The sequence below is a fragment of the Nilaparvata lugens genome, chromosome 11 (assembly GCF_014356525.2).
Source record: "Nilaparvata lugens isolate BPH chromosome 11, ASM1435652v1, whole genome shotgun sequence".
Taxonomy (NCBI): domain Eukaryota; kingdom Metazoa; phylum Arthropoda; class Insecta; order Hemiptera; family Delphacidae; genus Nilaparvata; species Nilaparvata lugens.
In genome coordinates, this window is record NC_052514.1 from 38949014 (window position 1) to 38975053 (window position 26040).

The window sequence follows — 26040 nt, forward strand, 5'->3', positions numbered from 1 at the left end:
TATCCGCTTTGTTGAATGATAGACAAGGATAGCAATACCATTGCTAATTAAACACTGCCATTATAGCATGGACCTCACTGTAGCAGATAACCCGTACTCCGCAAGGCTCCAATTAAAAACTTGACATACTGAAAACTTGACGTACTGATGTCTTGAATAATTTGAAATAGGTTCATAACTAGCCTCGGTAAATTAAGAATCTTTCGGCAAAATTTCAAATTGATCAGTCAGTCCAGTAGTTCAAACGTGATGATGCGTCATTTGTGTATTTTCTATCCTGTACATGCGTATAAGCATAGAGAAACAATAGCGTAAGTAGATATCTCATGGTATAGGGAATTTATGTCGCAACTTTTACTGTTATCCCAAGCCGATTACTGTCGACTATTGTCAATTTTCACTTTTTTTGTTGGGGCGATAGTGTATGAACGGCACAATTTGAGAGACTACCAGCGTCACACAGCTGCATAGGAAAGAACTACATGAACTATCGGCTTGGGATAACAGTAAAAGTTGCGACATAAACGCCCTATACCATGGGATATCTACTTATGCTATCGTTTCTCTATGGTATAAGCTATTATTTCCTGTTTTATATACATAGAAAATTGTAGATGATTGAGTTGAAAGTATAAGACTGGCCATTTTTGATAAAATTTCTAGTTTTGATGACATTGGAAGAAAAGATCTGCCGGCAATGATTGATTTCATACTGAACCACACGAGAAGCCCCCGTCTGAATTACATTGGACATTCCATGGGCACCACTGCATTCTACGTGATGGCTTCAACCGTCCCCAGCTACAATAGAAAGATTAATTCAATGATCAGTCTATCAGCTGTTTCAAAAATGGCTGGATGGCACTTTCTGCTCAATGATAACTCCTATTTCTATCAGTTCATCTACGAACAATTGGTGAGTAACCTACTCTGTGAAGGCAAATTCGTCACTTCTAATTATCAGCATAAATTGAAAATTACACATAGAAAAGAGATTTAAAAAATGTATTTGCAACGAATTAATCGATCTCTGAATTGATTGACTTTATTTTGAGTCGATCAATCTTCTTCTTCTTCTTCTTCTTCTTCTTCTTCTTCTTCTTCTTCTTCTTCTTCTTCTTCTTCTTCTCCTTCTTCTTCTTCTTCTTCTTCTTCTTCTTATTCATTTATAGAATTGACTTCTAATCTTCTGCCAATCGATCATTGAAGTGATAATTGTTTCGAAAAGATTTTCAATCAAATCAAATCAAATAAAATCAAATTTTATTTCACCACAACAAAAATAATACAACAAAAATAATAATCCTCAATACAAAGTTGAATCATTCCCCATGAATATGATTATACATAGCACACTTAGACATATGAACGAAAACTGGAAAGAGAAAATATAGAGAGCAGTTATTCTTTTTCTACTTATCTCTATATTCAATTCATTAATTCACTATCAATTCTCTATTATACTATACACTTTTCAACAACATATTTTCCACTCCAAATTCTCATCAATGTCGTAGTGATAAGCACATTCTTCAGCAGCAAGAAAATTTTAAAAAAATAATGATAGTTCACTGAAATTATGTGTTTTATTTGAAAAAATATTGAATAAGAAAAACTATACTTCGAGTAAATCTTCTTCAGACTTGGAGGAATTTGCGGCGCAGGGAAATGGAGGGAGATCAGCCAATTGCAGTGATGGATTGAGTCATAGGTGGAAGTGTAGTTGTCAATTTGTCGAATAGGGAGTCAGTCGAGTCTGTGATTGCAGAGAGGAAACTTCCTAAGTTTAGTGAGCGCTTGAATACTCACTGGAAATTAGAGAACGCTGGCCAGTAGAGAACGGCGACATAGCCGCCATTGTATCCCTTGCCCCGCTGTGTGCCTTCTCTGCTGCGCATGTCCATCCCAAGTCAGAAGTTGATTTAAACAAAGTATCTATATATATAAAAGTGAAATGGCACTCACTCACTGACTGACTGACTGACTGACTCACTCACTCACTCGCAGAACTAAAAATCTACCGGACCAAAAACGTTCAAATTTGGTAGGTAGCCTATGTTCAGTTGGCCCTTTAGAGGCGCACTAAGAAATCTTTTGGCAATATTTTAACTCTAAGGGTTGTTTTTAAGGGTTTAAAGTTTGTCTTTCAGCATGTATATTCTTCTTCTCCCAATCTCTTAATTATAATTGAAATTTCCATATCATATGTTACTATAGAACTATAATCTAGATATCTACCTCTTCGAAACAGTTGTTAACTGGCAACTAAATTAATAATTTTGTCAGGTTGGCATTAAGTTGAGTTGACTTTGTTAGGTTGGCATCAAGTTGAAGATTTAAATGCATTTTTCGCGGAGAAATTGATTAGGCACTGCTACTTCAATCCTGGGAATATTATATTACTAGCCGTCAGGCTCGCTTCGCTCGCCATATCCGTTTAGCCAGACGTTTAGTCTGGACCCCCGACTTGATTGTCCTAACATATAATAAAAACGCTCAAATGAAAAATGCAGGCGAGCGAAGCTAGCCTGCTGATCTCATTCTTGGATGATCCAGTCGGAGGTCCAGGGGGCGGAGCCCCCTGGCTAGACGGATATGGCGAGCGAAGCGAGCCTGACGGCTAGTAGTAGTATATATTATAGCACATTCCTAAAATAACTAATTCAAACACAATACAAATAAATTAATCATGTCATTAAAAATGGAAAAGTAATGTGTAAAGTTTGAATTTTTATGCATATCCTATGAATGAAAATCATGCAAATCTATGAAAATTGATAAGTTTGAATGGGAATTTTTTACAGTAGTTTTTCAAAATTATATTTCTAATATGTGAATATTTCCTATTTTAGTTATAATAATGTGGAATATTCTCCTACGTTTGGTTTTGATGCATCTAAATTTGAAAATCTACTTTGTGAAAATACTTGAGGAATGAAAATTTAGCGAATTGGAGAACTACAAGACTTAACCTATTTCTGACTATGTGTTATCTAAATTTGAGAGAGAAATACTACAAGGTTACCTTTTTTCTTCTCCCTATCATTTTGATAATGTATATATTGTATAAATGAATTTCAAATTCTAAATGATATCTCTTCCTATATCATGGAAATCATGTATCACGATAAAAAACTATTCCTTTCCATAGAAATTATGTATTATAATATTAAATCACCATTAAAAACAATTATTGAAATTGAGAATTTGTATTTCAAACAGATGAAAAATTTGCGGAGAAAAAAGGTGGAGATTTTTCCCAGAGTCGGGATGGAAGGATTGTCTGAACATCAGTGTAAACACGAGGACTTTCACTTGTATATGAGAGTGGCTTTTGAGTTTGTTAAAATGGTAAGTAGTGTATTTATTTATTCATTTTCTTTACATACAAATGCTCACAGAAATCCATAAAGAGCCATATATTTACACAAGTAAATGAAACGACAATTCAACTTATATACATTACGAAATATAGTAAATAAAAAAAAGAAAGCAGAAAGCATTTACACAGTTGAAATAATAAAATCAATTGAATTCTTATAGAGAAAAATGTGAAAAGAAAGCAAAAAGCATTTACTCAGAACAACCAAATTAATTCAATTATTTAAAAGAAAAATGTGGAAAGAGAGAAGGTAAAACAATCCTTTAACGTGTAGCACGTTTCTCTAAAATTTTCTGAATCATAATTTTCATATAAGTTGATTGAGGAAAACTCTTGAATATGTTCCCATGGTATTTGTCTGAATATAATTCAAGCTTCGTTAATATTAGCAACATCAGTTCCACAATCGAATTAATATCATAAATGTAATATTTATAATATTATTGATCAACATAATAAGTTACTGAATCATCTCAATATAGAGAGCTTGATGTTGCTAGATGAAATAATGCCATAAATTTCCAGAAGCATTTGTAGATTATTGAAGACAAAAATGGAAAGAAGAATAAAAACCTCAGTACACCCTTTTTGAATTATTTAATCACCCTTATTCAATTATTCGAATTATTCATTTTCCTTTCTATTTTTATTACAAGTAGCCCTATACAGAAAATATATTATTGAAGACACTTGATTTTTTTTTTGCTACACCAATAAAAAAAAATCAAGAGAACTCAAGTTTGGTGTAGCAACCATACAGTAACAATCAGTTCCTTGGGTGTTTTACCTATCTATTTATCTACGACTGCGTTCAATTTATTGTTCTATCGATATAATATTCAACAAAATTCATATTTTCCTATAAAGATGAACCGTCTTTGCTGTTCTGGCCTCTTTAAAGATCAATAGAAATGTGGATGAACTCATTTAATCATTGAAATGAATCAATTAGAAAATCTTACCATCCTACAATCATACAAAATCATCGAAAATCATACAATCTTGAGCATGCATGAAAAGATGATATCTTGGTCTCCTGTAGCTTGGTTGCTTGATCAAGATCAGAGAGCTCAAATGAAACACTGGAATGTTTCCATTGAATTAACCATTCCGGTGTTCCATCATTGATCACTACATCTCACCAAAAACAGTATCTGAAATCGAAGGGTTTTTTTGTATGAAACTTTGATGTAAACAATTACCATGAATGTAAGATTACCTTTTATATTCTCTAGTCTCAAATTTCTACTAACTTCAATAGAAAAAATGTAATTTATTGGGAATTCAATAAATTGAAATCGATTATTATTCCATTTTATAAATAAGTGATAAAACTTCCTTTATTATTACTAGTAACGAACCAGTCACTAGTAACGAACTAGTCACTAGTAACGAGCTAGTCACTAGTAACGAGCTAGTCACTAGTAACGTTCCAGCTTCATATTTGAACTTTATTTTTGTAGAGAAAAACAAATAAATTCCTCTATATCATATTATATTAAGCGAGCAATTCCTGTATTTATATATCCGGTTATTCTTATATCTGGCTATTCTTGTATCTGGTTATTTATGTTTAACTAATCTCGAAAACGGCTCTAACGATTTTCACGAAATTTGGAACATAGTAGGTTTATGATATAAAGATTTGATTGCACTAGGTCTCATCCTTGAGAAAACTCGCTGAACGATATTTGCAGGATAATTCATCCTTGGCTGAAACAGCTGTGGATAGTAAAGAAGTGAGTATTTGAAAAATCAAAATATCGCATCCCCGAAATTAATAAGATGACGTATAGCCAGCTGTGAAATATAAACACGATCATTTTAGAGAATTGTGTTCTGTCTATCAATAAATAAAAATAACGAGCAAAGCTCGGTGCCCCGATATTTAAAATGAAGTAGGCTAATCTCATAGTCATTTCTGAATTAGGCTACTTACGTTAGTGGAATTTGTTGAGAGGAATTTGTTTGAGTGGAGATAATAGAATAATAGGGAATTCAATGAATGAGAATCGATTTCTATTCAATTTTGAAAATAAATGATAAAATAAGTCTGAATCAACTTCAATAACATTTTTTGGCATTATTTGTTCTTCAATTTATCCAGGTGATGATACAGTGGGCTCATGGTGAGAAAGTATTTCCTGATAGTTCATCTACGAAAAACTTCCTACATTTTTTGCAAGTCATGGGCTCAGGTAATAAATAATTCATACACAATAGTTATTTGTGCAACTAGTGCGCAAAGTGACAGTTTGCTGCACCAAAAGAAACGTTTACGCCCGAGCCGTGGGCGAGGGCGGAATGGTTTCTTGAGTGCAGCAGAGGAACTTTGCGCACGTATTTCACATTAAGTTTTTCCTACAGTTACCATTGAATATGAAAAGTGGGTAATTATGGGTAAAATTGCCTGAAATGCATCAAATGTTTTTCTGTGTAATTCTATTATTGATAAAAACCTTAATTTATTGTCAAATTGAATAAAAATGTTGTCCTTGGTTATAATATATAATACTAATAATTAGCGCGTTGTGCTTGGTTGCAGCTCTGCTCACTATAGCAGCCACAGCAGTCACTGTTACCAACTTCATTTTGATTTTGCTGCACTGTTGCTCCATATAACCTACTAAGTATTTTGCGTTGCCATGTTGCAAATCTGGAGTGCAGAAAAATTTTTCCCGCACTAGAGCGGAAAAGTGATTCTTTGCGTTCTGTAATCAGTGCAGCAATGGCCACTTTTCAACGTAACTGTAGGAAAAAGCATTTATTTCAACTTGAATATGCAGGAGAAATCTGTGATACTTCCACTGGAATGATTTTTTCCTCTAAAATAGTGGGACAGAATCCTGCAAATGCATAAGCAAAATATCACAAACATTTCTTGAAGGCATTGTTTGGAAAAATCAGCTTTCTTCAAAATTTACAGATTATTGATTCAAATCAACGAATGAGTTCATAAGTTCCAAAAAAATATTAATTGATAGGCCTACGCCATTTTATTGTCTTTTTTCACTAGGACTACTTCTAATATAAATAAGAAAAATATAAATCTCAGTACCCTTTTAAATTATATTGTCACAACATGTTTCGGAAAACATGCATGAAAATGGCATTAATGCCCGAGACAAGCTGTGACGAAATAATTTAAAAGGGTACTGAGATTTATATTTTTATTTATATTAATTGGGACGTCTATCCACAAATAAGTTTTTACTATCGGTATGAATTAGACTACTTGCACACACACCGATTTTAAATTTTGAGATTTTAATATTTTGCACACACACAGCACCGGTAATAAACCGGCCGTCCAAAATTATTTCATTTAAAAGTCCCGCAAGGGAATCCCCACCAACAAAAGCCATACGAATTTACTTTTATCATTTCAAAGGCTTTCCTACTCATTATTAAGAATAGGTTACTTAACAAGGACCTCTTAAAATATTCAAAAATTCAAAATGGAATGAAAATATTTTTCTTGTAGGATTTCTATTGATTTGATGACAGATATAGCTCTTGGATTTCGATATGATTATTGAAATTTGAAACTTTTTTGTTTTTGTCCCAATCATATATATTGACTGGGCCTTGATTAGTACTGTGTTTGTCTAGTGTTGAATATTTGAATTTTTCTGGTTTTACTTTAGATGTAGGCCTATTCATGTTTGTGTTCATGTATGTATACCGTACATACTTTCAATTACATTAACTTATATCCTTTTGACTTGTATAATGTTCAGTATTAGCTTTAATGGATAAAATTAAGCAACATTGGCAATGGACAAAGTCAAAACTAATACTGAACATTATACAAGTCAGAAGGATATAAAATTGATGACAATAAAAATGTATTTATTTATCTTTAAACTATTGCAACTTTCATCAAAGGTAGCTAGATATCTCCAATGCCTATAATAATGATAAATTAATGACTTGATAGTCAATATCATAATAATAAGAAGCGAACGAATCATAAACAATTTAGACAAAAATGTACAGTTTACTTCTACAGACTAATTAAATTCGTTTTGTACCCATGAGAAAATCACTAATTAATTTGTACTTGTGAGAAAAATACAGTAAGTAGTCATGAGGTAGTCATGTTCCTATCTATCAAACAGCATTTTTACAAAATCGTCATTCAGACGACGAAACTACCAATTTTCACTTCTTAAGTGTTTTTAAAATTCAAGTTTATTTTTACAATTTACAAAGTTTGATGGAAGTGTGACAATATATTTTACAGCAAATTTTCAAAGGTACGATTATGGACGTGAAAAGAATTTGAAAGTTTGGGGCTCGGAGTCACCGCCTCTGTATAATTTGAGCAAGATTCGAGCTCCTATGATATTCTATATTGCCAGTGGTGATCTGATACTGGAACAGGTGAGAAATAATATTAATTTTCCTCTTAAAATTCCTATTTTATGGTTAATAGTACCTATTGAACTATTAACAGTGGGAACATAAACCTATTTTTATGGACATCTAACATTATCAAAATTTGGGAATGGAATAGTCTTGGGCAAAGACCTTAAAGAGATATAGACCCACAATGCCTATGCCTTCCAATTGATAGCTCTTACTTGAAATTGAAGGCCGCCATTGGGGTATTTTAGCACGAGATATTATACATAATATATTTAAAATTATTAATATTTAATATTAATAATATTGAATTAAATAATATTTAAATATTAGTAATATTTAAGTTTTTAATATTAAAGATTACAAAGGCATTGGTTTGATGGTATGTAATAATCTTATAGGTTGCCCCCTCAATGGCCGATTTCAATTCCAAATACGACACTAGCGCTGCATGTGAGTCTATGCTCTTCAAGGTCTTTGGTTTTGGGCCAAGCCTGTTGTTCCTACCCATTCATATTATTTTATATGATTTGTAATATTGTATCCACAAATAAATAAATAATGTACTAATAATACAAAGTATTGTATGTATTCTAGGTACCTTGGTAGTACCTAATTATGATTTTATTTGATAGATTTCCTTCTAGTTGTAAATAAAATCGGTGAAAAGTTGGAATGGTGGAATCATTGAGGATTCATCGAAATGAGTTGAAATTGGAATGAAAATATTTTTCTTGTAGGATTTCTATTGATTTGATGACAGATATAGTTCTTGGATTTCGATTTTTATTTATTTATTTATCACATTGTGTAAAAATACTTAACATGAGGAAAGAAACAACAGGCTCATGCCCAAAACTGTCCCATTTCCAATTTATACTATACTGTCCAAATCAAAATGTTGGTTATGTCACTTTCACTTTCAAAATACAATTTACGCTCTTCAATACTCAGATAAACGAGCAAATTTTGAATCAAATAGATACTATTAGAGTCTAGAATCAATAAATCTAGAACAGTAACCTTAATAGTTATTTAAAAAGTCTAAATTTTGAATGAAACTGGAAATTTTTGAGCTAAAAACTTCACACTTTGCAAAAAACCACAGCTGTTTTTATGATATTTTATTGATATTTGATATGACTATTGATATTTGATTCTTTGATTATTTAAAACTTTTCTTTCTGGCTGTACTGTATGGGCTGGAAAATGACAGAAAGTTTGCTTCGGTCAGTATACTTGCATTGAATTAATCTGTTTATTTCCCGGAATTCTTCTATTTCTTGACTCTATCAGTGAGAATCTTAATACTCCTTCTCCTTCTTATGTAATAAATCGGTACATTTGTACTGATATCATTTGAGGATCCGCCGATCACTGCTCCTACACATAATAAATCTACAATTTATTTATTTTTCTTTCCTCATTAAAAAAAAAAATTCAAGATTTAGAAGTATTATTAACATGTTGTTGCTAAGAAATCTTCAATATGTCTTGTTTGATAATATTACTTTTATTTCATTCAAATTTACTTTTTTCATTGATATTTTTCTCTTAACTTTGTTATGGATTTAAAACTATAATTTACAGTTTTGGTATTATGATAATAAATTACCTATGTTATCGATGTGTTTTATTCAGCTATCAAGTTGGTAAAATGTGGCTATTTCTGAACTAGAAAATCATGCAGGCCATTTCAGGCCATAAATTGATAGAACGCAATAGATCTAGAACCAGTAGGTAACCTGGAACTCACCCCTACACACAGACGTATAGTCTTGTAGGGGTATTCTAGTAATAATAATACTATTATAATTTTATTGTATAGTGCATTTTAATGAATAAAGAATTTTGAATTGAATTGAATTGAATTCTCGTTTTAACCATATTGACTGGGCCTTGATTAGTACCTACTGTGTTTGTCTAGTGTTGAATATATTTTTCTGGTTTTACTTTAGATATAGGCCTATTCATGTTTGTGTTCATGTATGTGTACCGTACATACTTTCAATTACATTAACTTATATCCTTCTGACTTGTATACAGTAATGTTCAGTATTAGCTTTAATAAATAAAATTAAGCAACATTGGCAATCGACAAAGTCAAAACCAATACTGAACATTATACAAGTCAGAAGGATATAAGTTAATGACAATTAAAATGTATTTATTTATCTTTAAACTATTGCAACTTCCATCAAAGGTAGCTAGATATCTCCAATGCCTATGAATTAATTACTATGATAATCAATATCATAATAAGAAGCGAACGCCAATAATGATAAATATTAATTACTATGATAATCAATATCTTAATAAGAAGCAAACGAATCATAAACAATTTAGACAAAAATGTACAGTATACTTCTACAGACTAATTAATTTGTTCAGTACTCATGAGAAAAATACTAATTAATTTGTACTTGTGAGAAAAATACTAATTAATTTGTACTTGTGAGAAAAACACAGTAAGTAGTCATGAGGTAGTCATGTTCCTATCTATCAAACAACATTTTTTACAAAATCGTCATTCAGACGACAAACGACGGAACTACCAATGAATGTAGCCTAAGTGAATTTTCACTTCTCAAGTGTTTTTAAAATATTCATGTTCATTTTCACAAAGTTTGATGAAAGTGTGAAAATTAATCTTTGCAGCGAATTTTCAAAGGTACGATTATGGACGTGAAAAAAATTTGAAAGTTTGGGGCTCGGAGTCACCGCCTCTGTATAATTTGAGCAAGATTCGAGCTCCTATGATTTTCTATATCGCCAGCGGTGATCTGATACTGGAACAGGTGAGAAATAATATTAATTTTCCTCTTAAAATTCCTATTTTATGGTTAATAGTACCTATTGAACTATTAACAGAGGGAACATAAACCTATTTTTATGGACATCTAACATTATCAAAATTTGGGAATGGAATAGTTTTGGGCAAAGACCTTAAAGAGATATAGACCCACAATGCCTATGCCTTCCCATTGATAGCTCTTACTTGAAACTGAAGGCCGCCATGATTGGGGTATTTTAGCACGAGATATTATACATAATATATTAAATTATTAATATTCAATATTAATAATATTGAATTTAATAGTATTTAATAATATTTAAATATTAATAATATTGAATTTAATAGTATTTAATAATATTTAATTTTTTAATATTAAAGATTACAAAGGCATTGGTTTGATGGTATGTAATAATCTTATAGGTTGCCCCCTCAATGGCCGATTTCAATTCCAAGTACGACACTAGCGCTGCATGTGAGTCTATGGTCTTCAAGGTCTTTGGTTTTGGGCCAAGCCTGTTGTTCCTACCCATTCATATTATTTTATATGATTTGTAATATTGTATCCACAAATAAATAAATAATGTACTAATAATACAAGTATTGTATGTATTCTAGGTACCTTGGTAGTACCTAATTATGATTTTATTTGATAGATTTCCTTCTAGTTGTAAATAAAATCGGTGAAAAGTTGAAATGGTGGAATCATTGAGGATTCATCGAAATGAGTTGAAATTGGAATGAAACATTAGTTTCCATTGCCTTGAAATTCAATATTTCACATAAAAAAGGTGGGCATCCATTATTGAAGAGTAATGATTTTTTTCCAGTAAATTTCAATGGTGAATAGCTCTCAACCTGTTTCACAAAAATATAGAGACCCAGGCCTGGTTCCATAAATGTCTGTTAAATTTAAACTGTGTTCAAGTGCTAATTGGAGAGGTACTTTGCTTCTCAGACTTTGAGAAACTGGGCCCTAGTAGACTGAATACAGAGATGTATTCCTATTAATACAATATAAAAATATTCCCATTTGGGAATGGAATAGTTTTGGGCCAAGCCTGTTGTTCCTACCCAATCATATTATTCTATATGATTTGTGATATTTTATATCTACGAATAAATGAATAAATAAATAATGTACCGATAATACAAGTATTGTATGTATTCTAGGCACCTTGATAGTACCTAATTATGATTTTATTTGATAAATTTCCTGCTAGTTGAAAATAAAATCTGTGAGAAGTTGAAATGAAGGAATCAGTGAGGATTCATCGAAATGAGTTGAAATTGAAATGAAACATTAGTTTTCATAGTCATGAAATTCAATATTTCACATGGAAAATGATGGGCATCCGTTATTGAAGTAATGATATTTTTTCCAGTAAATTTCAATGGTGAATAGCTCTTAACCTGTTTCACAATAATATAGAGACCCAGGCCTGGTTCCATAAATGTCTGTTAAATTTAAACTGTAATCAAGTGCTAATTGGAGAGGTCCTTTGCTTCTCAGACTTTGAGAAACTGGGCCCTAGTCGACTAAATACAGAGATGTATTTCTATTAATACAATATCAAAGAGAATAATAAAAACAATATGGAAACTTGAAGTGGGCCTACCTATTTTTATTAAAAATATTACAATGAATGGTTTCGATCATAACTTAGGTCATTCTCATGTTGAAATGTGGAAAATAAATGAACGAGTTGATACTGTACTATTCAATATGAACATACCTATTTACTTATTAATATAAGATATACTTATTTTAATTATTTTATACGTATACTATTTTACTTATATACGTATTTTTTGAAGTTACTGAATTTAATAAATTTTAATTTTATTTACTTTCAATTTTATCAAAAATAGAATTATATAAGTCAAATTAAATAATATTTGTGTTTTGTGTTAGTTTGTTTGTTCCCTATATAGACTCGAAAACTACTTGACAACGGCATGAAACTTTGGGAATATGTTGTGTGAATATTGGGGATGGTTTCTCACCAGAAATTTCAATAGGGGGGCTGATAATAATTATATACTACTCCATTCTACAGACCTATGTTTTCGAAATTGTCGGCCGAGCGGCTAAAGTAGAATGGAAAGATCATCATGATTCAAAATTATGTTGTGACTAGCCGACAGGCTCGCTTCGCTCGCCATATCCGTCTGGCCAGGGGGCTCCGCCCCCTGGACCCCCGGCTGGATCGTCCAGGAATGAGATCAGCAGGCTCGCTTCGCTCGCCTGCATTTTTCATTTGAGCATTGAGCATCTTAACTTTTATAATATCAAAGAGATGCAGACTTAATTCTCAAAAAATATAGAATATTTGAGTGATTTATTGTTATCCATTAATATTATTACTAGAGATAGACCTGATCGTAGTTTGTCTTGGAAACCAATTTTGACAATTGATTAATTTTTATCCAAATTTGGGAAAGGAGCAATTTTGAGCCTTGAGCCTGTTGTTCCTTTCTCAATCATTCTCAAGAATGATTCTAAGAATGGTATTGTATGTATAAATGAATAAATTTAAGAAGGTTTTTTTTTTAATTTTCCAGGACTGTGAGAACTTAGCCAGGAGTCTCCCGAATCTAGTGTTTGTGATGAAGATACCTTATCTCACCTTCGGTCACATGGACTTTTTGTGGCCAACTTCCGACTTGAATTTGGAATATCGACGGAAAATGGAGGCATCCATCACTGATGAACTTTCCAAAAGAGATAGGGATTTGGCTCCGACAGATAAAATCGTGAAAAACATTTGTGATCATAATAAGGACTGTATCAAAGTCATGTAACCATTAACCTGACATGTTGGAAATTTACATCCGTATAAAAAGTAGCCTATAGTTCTCATAAAAATATAATATATATTATAAAATATATTATACTATTATGGAATACAGATAGCTGTTTCTCTGAAATCGAAGCTTTCTGATTCCCTTCAATCATTATTCTAGAAATAATGATGTTGCAATAGTTCATTCCACATATCTGCAGCGAATTTCACAAAAAATTCATTTGTGATAGTGCAGTTTTATAGAATGAGATGTTTGGACCAATCAGTGATCTCAACTCGAAAAGCTACACTTTGGTATTTTGTGTTATTCATTCATTTATTTATTTTATTAACAATCACAAATCATAATTAAAATATGATTGGGAGAAGACAACAGGCATAGCCCAAAACTCTCTTCTCCCAAATTTTTACAAATAAAAGTTTCAAAAAAGAATGAGGTTAGATTCCACTTTTCACTTGAAAAGTATTATCAACACAATTATTATGCTTCTGTAAACTATTCTAAACTACAGTAACTATATTACTGGGTGATATAGTTGTTGTAGGCTACCGGTACTCTAAACTACTAAACAGTGAGTTTTAATCAAGTTACAGTATTCTTTATTTATTTAGATTTTCTTTGTAAATGTAAATTGATTCTCCATTTTCAAAGTTATGCAGCTGTAATCCAAACTCGCTAATTTCTGCACAACTGTCTTCTTACATAAAGATATTGTTCTGCTATTCATGACTGAGAATAATAACGGAGATATTTTTGTAAAATCGGTTCAAAATACATCTTTGAAACCGGGTGTAAACGTGTAAAACAAGATGGTGTAAGAACTCATGGGGGAGAATATTATAATATCTTCACCATCCTGCAATGTACATTCCAATTATTTAATGTTTTGTTATTTTTCTCCATGATTTATTGTTTTTTTCTCATAGACTATCTCATTTAGGCTACTCAATGTTTGCTAATACTTTCTCTCCAATTCATATAATATGAAATTGTACTTAGGTACAGTATGTAGTTCTTAAAAAGTAGTTCTCAATTTCCAACGGTTTTTCATTTTTACATTGTGTTTTTCATTTTAGTACTGTACCTACCCACATTCTTTGCCATCGGTATTCAAGGCAGAATTAACCTGTTTTCATTATGCTACTACTTGTGTGTAAGTTATAGCTCACTATAGTTTCCATTTTGAATAATTATTCATCTAATTAAAATTCAAAATGGCTGTTTCAAGATCACATTCTGACTCATTGTGCACAAGAATAATTTTGAATAACAAATCTAATTGGAATTCAAAATGGTTGATTATGAAGGTCACAACATCATGACGCATACCTGAGTTCGAAAACAACTCGATATTATTACGAAAAAAGAACTTTAATGTGGAAATTCTGGCTAACTGTACAACGAGTTTACAAGTTTGTGTTCCTTCAATAATTACAAATTTTCTTAAATAACTCAATATTAATCATTAAAAGTGCTAATTGAGTGGAATATTTCTAATCAATTTATCAATTCAAGCCATCTAAATTCAAAATGTATAGTTTAATTGTTTATTTTGGAAAAAAAAATTTATAAAAATTGTACAAGTGAAATTCTAACCTTTTCTTGGACTCTATCCTATATAAATTTGGAAGAAAAATAGCACAAGGCTACCTTATTATTTTATCTGCCAATGTTATTACATTAGTATTATTTGCATTGTAAATAAAAAAAAAAAAAAAATAATAATAATAAAAAAACGAAGCACGTAAATAGGCCCAATCGTATTTGATATTAATGTGAATATTTCACAATTTCCACAGTATTTTTCAGTTTGGATAAGTATCAGTGGACCAAAGAAGTGGTATCCAAGTATATACAAAACTACAAAGTATGAATCGTTTAATTTTTTAACTAAAAAATACTAGATTCACTGGTCATTTGAATAGACTAGACATTTATCCAATAAACATGATATTTTATTGGTGAACTTAATATTGAATATAAACTTACTGTTATAATAACAATTTGCATAAAAATGTAGACTTTAATCTTCATAGAAGCATAGGTCTTAAAAATTCAATAATTTTGTATTGACTCCTTCATTATACTGTACTTGGTATTTCTACATAGTTACCTCCAAACCACTCTAAAGCTGCGTTTACACCTATATAGATTCTATTCAGATTAAACATAACTTATCATACACATGATGAATATATATGTTTGTCAAGTCCCGTTCAATTGAATAAAATCTATAAGGATTCAGTTATCAACATTTTGTTAATAACTTTCGTGTAAACGCAGCTTTAAGCAACCCCGAAGTAAAACAATGACGCATATATTTTCCATTTCATTTACAGTACTATTATTGGCTAGACTACGGTATACTTTCGAAATCATTGAGCTCAATACTGTCTTCTCACTGGTGAGTTGAATAAAATAGAGACGTCTTACTAAGCAACAGCCAATAAGACTTCGTTATGGGTTTGAGTAGCTGAAGTGTACTCGCACGTGATTGGTCAAGTACTTCTGACATTGGCTGATGTCGAATTCATCAAATTACAATTATTACTTTATATGTAATTCAAATTCTAATTTTAACTGAATTCAAAATTTGAACGGAAAATCATGTGATGGTTATCTATGGTCTGAGTCTGAGATCTCTATATTGATGATCACTAATGAACGTCAGGTCCTTTTAAGGTGAACTCCAAACTACAGTTCAGAATTATTTCAAAATATAATGGCTTATTAGAGCATTTTCTTTTTTTAAAATACTGTAATTCGAAAAGCATAACTTCTAAGCCTTGAACAACACAATTTTACATCATCAAAACAGCATTTCACATTTTGCTTGACGTCAATGAAACCAATAAAGACCCTATTTTTGAATAATTAGACGCCATCTTTCCATATAAGTCGCCATTTTTGTGGATGAAAATAGAGTCACTACAAGCTCGCGAATGAAAAACAAGATAATTAGTTGACGCTTATGAACAACAGGATCTGAATTTAACTTTAGTTTAGCAACGTTAACGGGCGGTTAAGGACGTTTATGGGAGTTTCGTTATGATTGTTTCATGTTATTCGATTCTATGATGTTGATTAAATTTTGCGGAGTATCACCCCTGTTGCTCCTCGTCCTGGCTATTTCTGGGTAAGTGGACAAAAACTATAATGCTATATTAAATAATATAAGGTTTTGTAAATTTCATAACGTTTTATAATTCAACTATACGGTTTTTCATAAAGCTGTATCTGGAGTCGTTGCAGTAATCTATCAATTCCCATTCAATTTTTAGATGTAGGCCTATATTGGAAGGGAAGTAGGTCTAATTTTGTCTCAAATTTTATGAAAACCCTAAGTTTTTACAGTTTTCAGTCATTTATCAAGTGTAATATCAATTTCTTATTTCGTGCTTCATGATTTCAAATCCAAAAATTCAATTTCTCCCTACTGGGCACAATATTTGATCAAAATTTTTGAAAGTGAAAATATGATAACTTATTTTTCGGTAAGTTTACTATTTTTATAACATTTTAAAGTAAAGCAGGCCTGTTGCTCTCGCCCAGTCATATATTTATTATTTTTTATATTTATTATGGCCATTTTTTGTGTATTGGAATACGGGCTTAAGTACACTCAACAATAAGTTTTCCATTTTCCGAAAAAATTTGACTTATGGTGCATTATTTTGGACCGCCTTGATGAAACGAGAAGAATGAAGTGTAGTACGATGAAATCTGAGCATTGTGTCAGAAGTTAGAAGTGTTTGAAATTTTGATCCTGAGGTGTCCTTAATAAGTACACCTCTTCACTAGGAAATACTGAAATGAAGTGCATCTAACGGGTGATTCTTATAGAACATAATCTCATGAACTTATGTCAGTGTTTGAAATTTTGATCCTGAGGTGTCCTTAATAAGTACACCTCTTCACTAGGAAATACTGAAATGAAGTGCATCTAACGGGTGATTCTTATAGAACATAATCTCATGAACTTATGTCATTGTGCGGAATATCAATGTGAGGACAATGTAGTTGGTGATGATGGTTGAAGCTGAAAATTAGGTGTTTTTTTCACAATACAAGGAGCATTGTTGTCAGGTGTACCTGGAAATCTATATGAGATAAGGCGCTCTACCTGATCTCACTTTGTAGAGCACTAAAATACGCTCAGAGGAGTTTTGAATTAGACATCTGAATTGCATCAATCTGAAGATATTGTTGATCAAAAACTAAAAATAATCAAAATTGATTTTTTCTTCAAATTTTACTCATTTTTGGAAAATCATAACTCAGTACTCATTGGAGATAGAGAGAGTTCCGAATGATCTCATTTTATAGTCTTTAAAAAAGGTAGAGGCAAATTTTTCGGTCAGATTACGATATTTGACAGAAATAGCTGAAAACTGGAAAATGAGCCGAAAATACGAGGTATTTGTGCCACCCTGTATCTAGCACAAGGAAATTTTGCATGAAGAAATATTGGTTCTGGACTTCTCTTATGTACCCAAATAATATATTAGAAAATCAGAATTACAATATAAATTGCATGCACCAATGTATATATTGACTGGACTATAATTATAGTAGTATAAATTCTGCTTCTCTTGTATTTAGTTTCAGTTTATCAGAGATTGACAATGGTTTAACAACCGAAACCGGTCTTACTAACTATCAATAAATCTGTGGTATTTGACAATTTCTTAGTATTTTTATCCAATATTTATTATGATTTGTAACTGTATTAACGGATTAATGAATGAATGTGAATTTCAAATGGCTTCCAACCTGGGGTACGCGACAAGATTGAGCCCGGTTGCACAAAAGCTTGTTAAATTTGAATCATGATTGAATGTCATGAGAACCAATGAGAGAATACTTTTTCGAGAAGATCAAAGGTTTCACCGATTATGGTTCTAGCATAGAGAAACAATAGCGTAAGTAGATATCCCATGGTATAGGGTGTTTATGTCGCAACTTTTACTGTTATCTCAGGCCGTTTACTGTTGATTATTGTCAAATTTTACTGTTTTGTTGGGGTGAGAGTGTAAGAACGGCACAATATGAGAGACTACCAGTGTCACACAGCTTCACGAGAAAGAATCACATGAACTATCGGCTTGAGATAACAGTAAAAGTTGCGACATAAACGTCCTACACCATGGGATATTTACTTAAATGCTATTGTTTCTCTATTGTTCTAGTGAGTTGTGACATTTAATCACGATTAAAATTCAACAGGCGTTTCTGCAACTGAGCCTTAGGGAAGTAGTGACGTGGAAGTGAATAACGAAAACCATTTTCATTTCTTCTGAGTTTCCATTATCAGCACAAAATATCACATTGAATAATATATATTGTAGGCCTTTAGAAAAATTGAAAAATTGTATCCTCTGGATGTATCTTTCATAGCATACTATTTATTTATTTATATATTGATTGATACAATATCATTCTCAACAATAAATGATTGGAAAAGGAACAACAGGCTCAAAGCCCAAAACTTTCTCTTTCCCAAATTCAGATAGTTTTAAAACTACATTCGAGAATGTGAGTAACACACGACGTTTAAGATATGCGGTTCTACATCCTTTATCCTAAGTTTTCTTTGCGTTCCTCAGATTTATCAAAAACTAATTGAGAGACAATGTTCAACTCTGGAACACAGGTTAGCTAGAGTGTAGGCCTATGATATAGTATTGAAGGCTACAAAATGACGGTGAAGATACGCCAAAAATCGGCGTTTTCCAGAGTTTGAATATCAAATAGCCTACCATAACAGCTTTATTTACGTTTCTCAGCTTTATCTAGAGTAACTGAACATGAAATGTAAAGTTTGTACAGATTCACAACTAGGTCTTGAGAGTTTAGTGGTAAAAGGGCTTCAAAATTATGCCAAAGATACGCCTAACAGCGATAGCAGATATCAAGGCGACCACTGAGTCAAACCGCGACTAATCCGCATTCAAATGTGGAGGTTGAAACGGGTATATTACTTTCTTTGCCCTATTACCATAGTTAAGGAAAGTATTGCTTTCCGTAAAAAAAAACGGTACCCCAATTTCTAAATTTCTATACGTTTCAAGGTCCCCTGATTCCAAAAAAGTGGTTTTTGGTTATTGGTTTTTGTATGTGTGTGAATGTGTGTATATGAGTGTATGTGCGTCTGGGTACACGATATCTCATCTCCCAATTAACAGAATGACTTGAAATTCGGAGCTCAAGGTCCTTACAATTTATAAGAATCCGACACGAACAATTTCGATCAAATGCAATTCAAGATGGCGGCTAATATGGCGAAAATGTTATCAAAAACAGGGTTTTTCGCAATTTTCTCAAAAACGGCTTCAACGATTCCGATCAAATTTATAACTAGAATAGTCATTGATGAGCTCTATCAACTGCCATGAGTACCATATCTGTAAAAATTCCAGGAGCTCCGCCTCATCCATGCTAATTTGAATTTTAGATTCCAAATTATCAGGCTTCAGATACAATTTGAACGAAATAATTCAACTGGAAAAGATTGAGCACAAAAATCTCTACAATTAATGTTCAGTAACATTTTCACCAAAAAATTGAAAATAAGCTCGAAATTCGTGAAAATGTGATTATCCAATGCAAACTGTTGGAAACTGTTGATTCTATTAAGTCATTCACTATGAAGAGATAGCAGACCTCGTGTGTCTCCAGCGTTATTGTCCTGTCACCAGCTGACTCAGATCACTGAATAGTAGACTTGAGATGTGCGTGAACACTAGCGTCAGGTGATCAATTTTCATAACGGCAAGGAAAGTTGTGTAAGTGCGCCACAATTTTTTTATTGTAATGGGGTAAAAAATACAATTATTTTTATGAAGACAATAAACAGTTATCTCAATCTAACAAGGTTTCTGAACATTGTATGGTTAAATCGTTCAAATCAACACTGGTTCTCAAACAAAATAGTTGAATATTTCAATTTTTTATCTTGATATGGTGGAAAAAGTCAACATATATCTTCTTCTTGTGGTTCCTATCCGTTTCGGATGTTGGCAACCAGCATGGCAAGCCTAATTTTGTCCACAGCCATGCGGAAGAATTCAGCTGATGTTTTTCCCGTCCACTTTCTAAGGTTATGCAGCCAAGATATTCTTCTCCTCCCAGGACCTCTTTTTCCATCGATTTTTCCTTGGACGATTGTCTGGAGTAAAAAGTACCTGGAGTCGTTCCTCATGATGTGGCCCAGATATTGCAGTTTCCGGATCTTGATAGTATTCATATAATTTCCCTTTGTTTATTCATTCTTCTCAGTACCTCTCCATTAATAGTGTCATATTCAGTCCATGATATCCTTAGCATTCTTCGATAGAGTCGCATTTCAAAGGCTTCTATTCTCATGAATATGTTTTCATTGAGTGTTCAAGATTCTGCTCCATACAAGAAAACAGAAAAGATGTAACATCTCAGAAGTCTCACATTTGTTTCAAGAGTAAGATCATGGCTTCTGAAGAGTTTACTCATTTTGTTAAAGACGACTGTGGCTTTGGCAATTCGTGATTTGATTTCTTGAGTTGTATCCCAGTTCTCATTTATGCCTGTTCCCAGGTACGTGGTGTGTTTCACTCTCTCTATTGGCTGATCGTTGATGAATAGCTGGATGTTGTCAATCTTGTTTTTGCTGATAACCATAATTTTGGTCTTTTTTATGTTCATGTCCAATCCATATTCCTCACTAACTCTTGCTATTTCGTTGATAAGTCGTTGCAGTGCTAGTGGGCTATCTGCAAACACGATGGTGTCATCCGCATATCTTATATTACTCAACTTCTTCGGTCTTCCCATTTATTGAGAAGCCTTCCTCTTCCTCCTATTCTTCATCAACATATATATCAAATTGAATCAAGTTTTATTCAATGATATCACATGAAAAATTCCATTATACAAATGATATTACAGATCATTGAATACAATACTGTTCGCTGATATATTTTCTCTCTATTCCATGATCGTTCCACTCTAAAATAGTATATTTCGCACCTAGAGCAGAAAAACATTTTTGCCTGTGGTGCGAACGATATTTTTCGCCACACTACAGGTATTGCTGACAAAATAAATAGAGAATACAAAATAAAGAATATTTGTTATCGTACCTATCTCTTGATTTTAGTGGTAGAAGATTTGCAGTCAGGATTTCAGATTCTTTTAAAATTTCACTTGGAATATAACGGGCGTCGTCATCTTCAAGCATTTTTGAAAATTTGGAATGCGCTAATCAACAATAAATAATTGAATAAAACTGGTTGCGAAGCGAATTAGTTTGATTCGAAACTCGAACTGAAATCATGGCCACTTCAGCTGATGAAGAAAGTGGACACTCGCCCAATCTAGCGGATGACTTATTAACTACAGACTTCCATGAGCGGCTGGAAAGAGACAACTTTCTGGCTTAGACCGGAAAAGAAACCCTTTTCTGACGTCAGACGAGAGTCGTCTGCAAACAAGTTCTTTCAGATCTACGTAGGGACTGGAAAACACCTGCTTTCTGTGCAGTGTGGCGGAAAATTTATAATAACAGTGTTTGATTTTTCAAATTATTCTCTCTGATATTTCGAGATAAATGTATTTCCAATATATTCCAGATGGAGCATCCAGGCTGATAGTGATGTGGGAGTGAACGAAGTTGTGCCACCTATAAAATACAATGAAGAAGGATTCATCCATTTCAAGCAGATCAGTGACAGAGGAGAGAGTTTGATAATAGGCACTAAACCCAAATCGTCATATGGAACACCATCTACCTTATTGGAGTATGAACATTCACTGAACACTGTCTAAATGCAGAGCTACATATTTATAATAATAATAATTCAAGATTATTAATAATATAAACACATTCTCATGAACCTCACAAACTGTTATAACTTCAGCTATACAGAGTGCCGGTTTCACAAAAGACGGTTGAATTTTAATCGTGATTAATTCCACGAGAATCAATCAGAGAAGCCGACTTATCAAAAAGGCCTTTTCTGATTGGTTCTCGTGAAATTAATCACGGTTAAAATTCAACCGGCTTTTGTGCAACCGAGCCAGAGAGTCACACGAATGGTGTAACAGCCGAAGACCATAGACATAGAGAAACAATAGCGTAAGTAGATATCCCATGGTATAGGGAATTTACATCGCAACTTTTACTGTTATCTCAAGCCGATTACAGTCGATTATTGTAAATGTTTACTGTTTTGTTGAGGTGAGAGTGTAAGAACGGCACAATTTGAGAGACTACCAGCGTCACACAGCTGCATGGGAAAGAACTAATAATAAATAATAAATAATAAATGTTTAAATAAATAATAAATGTTTATTTCCCAAAAAACTAAAACTACAAAATCAATTACAAAAATATTAGATTATTTACAATATAGAAATATTACAATATTACATACAATAGTTAGTTACAAAAGGTTCTTATAATGTGTTCTCTACTTGTTTAGTTTTTCTGTGTGGAAATTGACTTACTCCACTATGGCGTACCATGTTCTAGAGTAGGTTAAAACTACGTGAACTATCGGCTTGGGATAACAGTGAAAGTTGCGACATAAACGCCCTATACCATGGGATATCTACTTATGCTATCGTTTCTCTATGCCATAGATTCTACATTAAATTTGCAAAAAAATATCGCCATTAGTTTCCGAGATCTATCTCTTTTAGATATTATTTCTGAAATGAGCCTACCACTTACCGTCATTTAAACGTCAATAACTATATAGTGAGCTCCACATTATAATGGCAGTGTTTGATAAGCAATTGTACTGCTATCCTTGTCTATCATTCAACAAAGCGGATAGCACTATCTCTTTCTCGCTTTGCTCTTTTGTAAGATCGTTTCTCAACAATGTAGAAATATAACTAGTTAACAAAATATTTAATCTTGATTATGGAAACTCTTTATAAAATCATTGGAAAATAAAATTTCTTGCTTGATAAAATATAATTGATTATTTTAAACAAGAGTGAACAGTTATTATTATTACTAGTAGTTCTGTGAACAGTAGACCTCACGCAGTATTCTCATCCACAAGTACCTGATTGAAACTATAGACCTTATTGAAATACAGCAATAGACTGGGCTTCTCCACACATCTGTATAATCACTTGTCAGCTGATTTATGATGAATAATTCTATAGTCTGATTTTTACTCTAATATTGGCGTATGAAGGAGGCTCCTTCTTCCTTTTATATTATCCTTGAAATGCAAAATTTCCAAAAATCTTGTATATACGTCGACGCCCAATTAAAAAAGTAACATACCTGTCAAATTTCATGGAAATCTATTACCGCGTTTCGCCGTAAATGCGCAACATATAAACATATAAAAATTCAAAACATTTAAACATTAAGAGAAATGCCAAACTGTCGACTTGAATCTTAGACCTCACTTCGCTCGGTCAATTATCGTATGGCTTTGAATGGTGGGGAGACCCAAGGGTAGTTCCACCTCGCCGTATATAGTCCAAAGTTCCCTAATGGGAAACCGGACACTAAGGTTATAGTCAGCACAATACTTCAAATTCATACTTTTGACTTCGGAATGAGGTTCATGTTGATGTTAAAAAGTCCAAACATATACAAAAACGAAACAAAACGCAAAACCACTAAGCCAAATTTAGTAAATATTGAATTTAGACAATAAACTTGGAGCCGAAAATTTATAGCATGTTACAATGAACAGTTATTATTAGGCTACATCAATGAACCGGTATCCATACAAGGCATTGACAAGACAGAGGATCGGCAACGTTGTTCTCCTATCTTTCTCCACTGCTATTATAACGTGGACCTCACTATAGAAAACTTCCATTCACAATCAAATTCTCTAGATGTGGTTTGAAAGAGGCAGACCTTTCCAATGAGATACAAAAAATTGAGGAAAGTACATTAATTTGTCTTGTTTCAAGCCACATTCCAAACAGGTTTTTCTTGATATTTTCAGGGTGACAATATAGTAAAATAAGTGCAATATTTCTAAAGTTTTCAATTTATTGTGATACATTCTGTGATTCATTTAGAGTCATCAACCTTCAAAATTCAAAATTTTCAAATCATTATTCCTGGACCGAAAATCAAGTGACGAAGCAGTGTGTGATTATATAACCATAACTTTTGGACAAGATTAACATTTTATCAAAATTGATGGAGAGAAATAGTACAGGCTCAGCCTAGTTTTTCCTCCAATGTCATAGTTGTATTATGATTATAGTGTTTTATACAATAAATTAATGAATGTATGAAGTTGGGCAATTCTAAACGATTAAATGAATAAGTGGAATGAATTTTTCAGAACTGTATTACAATAAATAATAATTATTTAATTACCTAATATTTTCCAATCAATCAATAATTTTAATCAATTCAACACCATAGGTTATAAATTGAAGGAATTAAAATACAAAATATCACAATCAAAAATGTCTTGGCTTCCTAAAGACAACTGGAGTCAGGCTATCAATGATAGCCTACTAGCCTTCCGGTGGGCGCGTAGCAGCACTCCGTGCTGCCAAGTAATTATTCTTGTAATAATCAGGATGGCATTCATTTTACAAAGTTGGGACATTCAGTACCTACAGTTGGCAACATTGGTAATACAATCCACATGCTAGATGTTGTTTACATTGATTGTTTCAGTCGTGAGTTGAAGACAAACACATAGACACGTCCTAGGCAGCACTCTGTGTTCCTAATCTTCAAATACTCATATAATATATGTTATTTTCTAAGAGACTATCCCATTTCTTTCAAGTTTCATTATCAATTATTATAAGTGCCTTGTATGATGTTTTTTGATATTTTGAGAATAGCTGCAATAAAATTATTCTTTTAATGTGGTCAGTATTTGTATTCAATTCAGTGAGTAACAATTTCCAGTATATTATTAAAAAATAGTATAACAAGTTCAAGATGTGGCTACAATCATCCAAATTATTACAAAATTACTTTTCATGATATAAACATCCTTTTTCTTCTAGCCTGAGCTGCAAGAGGCTTAGAAACTAGGATATTTCAGAGGCAGCACTCAGTGCTACTACGCGCCCACTCATGTATATAAGTTTCAAAGATGCGCCCACCGGAAGGATAGCCTATCATCAATAATTGTGCAACTGAACCAAATTAAACCCATGGAAGTTCCATCAAAAATTGAATTTGTATTAAACTAACTCCTGAATGAATCTTTTCAATGTCTGAAAAGTGTTAATTTGTTTTCGCCCCACTTGGATGTAATGAGCTGGTTTTCGTGCGTCATATGGAGGCCGAAAATGATTGTTTTCTGACCAGGCCGGTAAAAGTTTTACAGGGCTGTAAAATAACCTTGAAGTCAGCTGATTCTGATTTGATGTGAACGTGTTTACAAAATGGTTTATGAAACGGAATCAGTTTATGCTTCTAGAATTGAATAAGTATTCTGCAATAAGATACTATCATTTTATTTGGATGAATAAAATACAGATAAGATATTATAATATATTATAAACTATTCAAATTCGATTTTCAGAGTAGGATAGAACTTCTAACCTAAACTTCCGAAGTCAACGACAACAAGCATTGTTGACTTTGACATTCAGATCTGCCAAATTTCAAGTGTGCTAAAACAGCTGATCAAAAAACTTTTCATTATTTGTGTTTATTATTCAAGAATCAAAACATTTATAATAATATCATCTT

General features: G+C 32.5%; 2 protein-coding genes across 2 annotated transcripts in view; both read left to right on the top strand.

Annotated features, from left to right (window-relative positions):
• Positions 1-14453, top strand: part of LOC111054085 (lipase 1-like) — a 30973-nt gene extending 16520 nt beyond the window's left edge. Inside the window, exons 4-8 of the mRNA XM_039437302.1 lie at positions 664-916; positions 3223-3351; positions 5490-5580; positions 7629-7768; positions 13110-14453. Of these exons, the coding sequence (XP_039293236.1) occupies positions 664-916; positions 3223-3351; positions 5490-5580; positions 7629-7768; positions 13110-13349 (853 nt within the window). The 3' untranslated portion in view covers positions 13350-14453. The remainder of the gene's footprint in view (positions 1-663; positions 917-3222; positions 3352-5489; positions 5581-7628; positions 7769-13109) is intronic.
• Positions 14454-20816: 6363 nt separating this feature from the next.
• Positions 20817-26040, top strand: part of LOC111054083 — a gene marked incomplete in the record, with an annotated part of 158091 nt that continues 152867 nt past the window's right edge. Inside the window, 2 exon segments of the mRNA XM_039437303.1 lie at positions 20817-20872; positions 21959-22126. Of these exon segments, the coding sequence (XP_039293237.1) occupies positions 20817-20872; positions 21959-22126 (224 nt within the window).